The 5,719-nt window shown below is 40.8% G+C and overlaps 1 protein-coding gene across 1 annotated transcript; it reads left to right on the top strand.

Annotated features, from left to right (window-relative positions):
* The first annotated feature begins 685 nt into the window (after positions 1–685).
* Positions 686–1,711, top strand: LOC131658307 (uncharacterized). The gene has a single exon (XM_058927615.1). It carries the CDS (start codon positions 686–688, stop codon positions 1,709–1,711), a length of 1,026 nt encoding a protein of 341 aa, XP_058783598.1.
* The last annotated feature ends 4,008 nt before the right edge of the window (positions 1,712–5,719 follow it).

Raw genomic sequence — 5,719 nt, forward strand, 5'->3', positions numbered from 1 at the left:
TTGATAAGGCAAAGTCACCTTGGTGGGTGAAGTGGATTAACCTAGTTAAAGGGGAATCAAGATAAAAATATTTGTGTTCTTTTTATTATTGTTGCATCTTTATTGTTTGTGTCTATGTCTTTGGGTGAGTGAAAAAGTTTTATTCTAGAAACCCAATTCAAAACCCCCATTTCTTGTGTTTCTTCGCACCTTCAAGATCTTCTATGATATGAAGGAGATCTTATAGGTTTTAAGGGTTTCATGGGTAAGGATTCCTTATGATATTTTGGTCTTATTTATGAAAAAAATTCCTAGTTTTGATCATTTTTTCTCTTCTTGCATAGAGAATGGCTCCCTTTTTTTATGGCAGAGAGAAAAAGATGCTGGAGAAGGTGAAGGCTCGTAGGGATGAAGTGGTTCCCAACCATCAAAGTGACCTAGTGAGTTTCCAAACTCGAGAAACTAAGAATATAAAGAATGCATCAAATAGAAAATTTATTGAGGTTAATCATATGACTATTGTTTGACCACCTCCTGCTTTTGAGAATGTGAAGTCACCTCATGCAAAGTAAAGTAAGGTGGATCTTGGTAAGGGGTCGGTTGATTTTGAGGTTCTCGCTTCAAGATATTTATAGGTGGGAAGCTTCTTAGACCGCTTATATAGATTTTGGTTTATACATCAAATTTACTTGTAATATTAGAATTAATGGCTCGGGGTAAAGGGAGAGGAAGGGGACGGGGGAGACCTCCAGCTATTGTGGAACCGCCGTCGCCGAAAACTCCACCGGCAACTCAGAGTGAGGAACTGGTGTCACCTATTGCACACTCCGATACTGCGAATCATGATGAGAATTGTAGTGCACAAAAGCAGAGCAGGGAAGGTGAAAGAGTGAACAAGCCTGAAACCCTAATTCCTCCGGTTGAAGGTGAGACTCGGAAGCTTTGGGTTGATGTTCTCAGCAACAATCAGAAACCAGGTAACGGCTTAGCTCTTGATTTCATTGCGCCGAAAGTGATTAATGGGGAAATTGTTGTAGAAATTGAGAAATCGGATATTGAATCTGTAATTCGATATTGGGAAAGTGCGTTAATCATGTATGTGTTGGGAGGGGATCTAAGTATGAACATGGTTAAGCAGTTTATGACGAAGAATTGGAATACTGTGAAATTGCCGGATCTACTCTACCATAATGATGGCTACTTCCTAATGAAGTTCAAATCGTTTAAGGAGAAAGAGGAGATTCTGATGAATGGTTCGTATATGATCAAGAACATGCCTATGATTCTCAGGGATTGGAAACCGAATTTCAGCATGAAGAATGATATGCTTCGCACCATTCCCCTGTGGGTGAAGTTCCCTCAACTGCTATTGGAACTATGGGGTGCTAGCAGTCTGCAGAAGATTGGGAGTGCTATTGGTAGACCTGTGGTGACTGATGAGTGCACTGCCCACAAATTGCGTGTTTCCTATGCCAGGCTCTTAGTGGAAATTGATGCTACACAAGAAGCTCCAACTTCAATCACGATTCAGAACTCAGAGGGAGAGAAAGTGAACCAACCAATAGAGTATGAATGGATGCCAAAATTCTGGGGAAGATGTCAGAAATTTGGTCACAATTGTGCTACAAGGATCACCACTACATGGCAGCCAAAGAATGTAGCCACCAAAGGAAAGAATAACACCACAGATGGAGAGATCCCAACAGGAGTGGCAAGGGTAAAGATGTGGTAGAGACTTCAAATAAGAGTGAGGAAGGTAAAGATAGTGCAGAGAGCCCTAAGGTGAATGGCAAAGGAAAAGATATTGTAGAGAGCCCCAAAGACACTGCTGCTGTCTCTAATCCAGAGGAAGAATGGATTTTACCCAAGGGAAGTAGAAAAGGCAAGAATGGCAGTAGACCTAAGGAGATCCTAGGAGAAATTAGTATTGCTAGCAGTAATGGTTTTGAAGCATTGGGAGCTTTGACTGAGCCTCCCTTGCACATAGCCATTGAACCATGCTAGTCTCCTGGAATGTCAGGGGGCTAAATAAGAGTGGTAAGTTGCGAGAGATTAGCTCCTACCTCTCTAGGCTTAACCCTGAAGTTTGTATTCTATTGGAAACTCGTGTGAAGAGCCCTAAAGCTTGCTCTGTTAGACAAAAATTGTTTTACCATGACAATTATATTGATAACTACTCCCACCATCCAAATGGCAGGATTTGGATTAGCTGGAATTCTGGTAACATTGAGATCTATATGGATAAATGCACTGATCAGCTTATACACTGCAGGGTCATGGATCTACAGGGGAAGCTGAAGTTCAGGATGACAGTGGTTTATGCAATGAATACTCTTGATAGAAGGAAAATCTTATGGCATGATATTGAACAGTTAGCTGGACATCACAGAGATCCCTGGTGCATTGTAGGAGATTTTAACAATGTCCTCAGAAACAAGGATCGTATAGGGGGGAGGATGGTAACTGACTCTGAATTTAGGGACCTGCAGAGCATGATGGATAGATGTAATCTAGCTGAAATGACAAACCAGGGAGACTATTATACATGGCACAACAAGCATGAGATGGATCCAATTTACTCAAGAATTGACAGAATTCTTGGCAATACAGCTTGGTTTCAGGGCCTTGATCTGCAGCTTGATCATTTACCCCCTAGTGTATCTGACCATGTGATCCTCCACCTCACTAGTCAGACTTGCATTAGGCCTCAAAAGAGCTCTTTGAAGTTCATTAACTGTACCACTGAACTTGAGGGATTTCAGGAAGCAGTGGCTAGCAGCTAGTCTGCTCCTATTCATGGTAGTCCTTCTTTCATCTTATGGGAGAAATTGAAGAGGTTAAAGCCTGTCCTAAGGAAGATGAGCAAACCACTTACTGATGTGCAGAGGCAAATTCTTAAGGTTAGATATGAACTGCTGCTTGTCCAACAGGAGCTTGCTAGAGACCATATGAATGCTGCTCTCATTCATAAGGCCAAGGAGAAAGCTGATGAGATTATTAAATGGCAAGATCTGGAAGAGAAAGTCCTGCAGCAAAAATCCAAGATCGAGTGGGTCAAGTTGGGGGATGGAAACAACCGTTTCTTCCATGCTTCTCTAAAAGCCAAAGCTCAATCTAAGAGACTGATGAAGGTTTGTCTTGATGATGGGATTGAAGTCTATGACAGGCAGGGTATTGAAGAGGCTATTCTCAATTTCTATGGGGACCTCATGGGCAAAGATGATAGGATCCTTAACTAGATCAATCTGCAGACTATAAGGGAAGGTAGTTGTTTGAATTTTGACCAAAGGAGAGATCTTGAAGCAGGTTAGTGAAAAGGAGATAAAAGATGCTTTATTTGAGATGGGAGACAACAAAAGTCCTGGTATTGGTGGATATAGTGCCAAGTTTTACAAAAGCTGCTGGAATGTGATCAAAGAGGAACTGATTAGAACCATCAGATATTGGTTTAGCACTAATTCCATGTTCAAGGGTTTTAATAGCACAGTTGTCACTCTTATCCCTAAGAATCCTGAGGCAAAGAAACTTAAAGATTATGGACCAATAGCGTGCTGCACTATTGTCTATAAGATTTACTCCAAGGTTCTCACTGCCAGAATTGCAAAAATCATTGGATCCATTGTGAGTCATAGCCAAGCTGCCTTCATCCCCGGTCAACACATTCATAAACATATCTTGTTGGCTACTGAATTAATTAAGGGCTATAATAGGAAGTATGGAACCCCCATATGCATGATCCAATTAGACCTACAGAAAGCATATGACATGCTTAATTGGTCAGCTCTTAGAAGTATTCTCATTGAGATTGGCTTTCCCAGTCAGTTTGTGAACTGGATTATGGCAGGAGTTACCACTGTTTCTTATCGTTTTAATGTCAATGGTGAAAATACAAGGAGGATGGAGGCTGCTAGAGGGATCAAACAGGGTGACCCTGTCTCTCCCTTCCTTTTTGTTATTGTGATGGAGTACTTTAATAGACTCTTGTTCAAGATGCAGCAGAGCCCTGATTTTCATCACCATTCCAAGTGCAAAAAGCTCAACATCACTCACCTGACTTTTGCAGATGATATTCTGCTCTTTGCCAGAGGTGATACTAGTTCTGTGGCTTCTCTTATGTCGACTTTGCAGGTTTTTTCTAGCTCAACTGGGTTGACTGTAAACCCTGCAAAATGCCATGTTTATTTGGGATCTGTGGATGAGGACACGTGCAAAGATATTTTGGATTCTACTGGGTTCAACAGGGGGCAGCTTCCTTTCAAGTACCTTGGAGTTCCTCTCTCGAGTAAGAAGCTTTCCATATGCCATTATCTTCCCCTTATTGATAAAATACTGAACAGGATCCATCACTGGAGTTCAAGATTGCTGAGTATAGCTGGTAGATTCCAACTTGTTAAAGTTGTGAGTTTTGCAATAGCTAACTATTGGATCCAATGTTTTCCTATCCCCAAAGCTGTCATCAAGAGAATCAATGCAGCTTGTAGAGCCTTTGTCTGGACAGGTGGGAATGCCCCTAGTAGAAAAAGCCCCATTGCTTGGAAGGATGTATGCAAGCCTAAAAGGAAAGGTGGGTGGAATGTTCTTGACTTAGAGGGCTGGAACAAAATTGATATGGTAAAGCTGTTGTGGGATTTGGTCAAAAAAACTGATAGTATGTGGGTATTGTGGATACATACTTACTTTATAAAAGGCAAAGACATATGGACCATTGACAGTAGTCTGCAAAACTCTTGGATTGTCAACAGTGTTCTGAAAGCTGGAGCCAAAGTTGCTGAAGCTCCTCACTCCTGGCAACTAGCATTGGATACTGGAAATTTCAAGATGAGCAGCTTCTACAAAGAACTAATGCATGACCTTGTTGACGCAAATTGGATCCCTCTGTTTGACTGTAATAGAGCGAGGCCTCGTGCTCTGCTCTGCCTCTGGTTGGCTTGTCACAGGCGCCTAGCTACTAAGGATAGGATGGCAAAATTTGGTTTTATCACTGAGATGCAATGTTGTTTTTGCAGGGACCCTGAAACCATTGATCACTTGTTCTATAGGTGTGTTGCTATGAACAATATCTGGGCCACTGTTTTGAATTGGCTCAATATCTATCATTCTCCTCATTCGTGGAACCTGGAAAGTACTTGGCTCATTCGATGCTGCAAGGGTAAAGGTGTGAAAGCTAGTCTTTTCAAGATGGCGGCAGCGGAGACGTTATACCATTGTTGGAAATGGCGCAATGATACGTGTTTTGACAAAACTTACAATAGTGATAAAGTTGTGCATAGTATAAAAGAAGTTATAATACATAGAGGATGGTTATATAGGAAGTATAGAGACCATATAGCTAGATTTTTGATGTAGCTTTGCTCATTTGTTAGGTTGGATCAATGTGATCACCTTGTACTTACAAAGTTTTTTGAATTATAATAAATTCTTTATTTGTTAAAAAAAAAATAGTACACCAATGTAACCTTACTAGCGAGTGTCGGTAATGTCCTATTTTAACTATGGATGATTTACATATGGAATGCGTTCTATCTTCTTTCAATGATTATGAGTTTATATACGACTTCAAACATTCCGTCACTTTAAGACTCATCAATGGACATCAAGGTCATTGTTCCATTAACTGAGTGTGGCCAATTAATGGTCATCAAAGTCATGGTCCGCTTGCAAGAATCTAGCACATCATGCTTATTAATTTTTCTTGGATGTATCATATTTGCGTTAAAGTCTCTTCACTCGATTGTCTCTC

Source organism: Vicia villosa, linkage group LG3, assembly GCF_029867415.1.
Source record: "Vicia villosa cultivar HV-30 ecotype Madison, WI linkage group LG3, Vvil1.0, whole genome shotgun sequence".
In the NCBI taxonomy this organism is placed as follows: domain Eukaryota; kingdom Viridiplantae; phylum Streptophyta; class Magnoliopsida; order Fabales; family Fabaceae; genus Vicia; species Vicia villosa.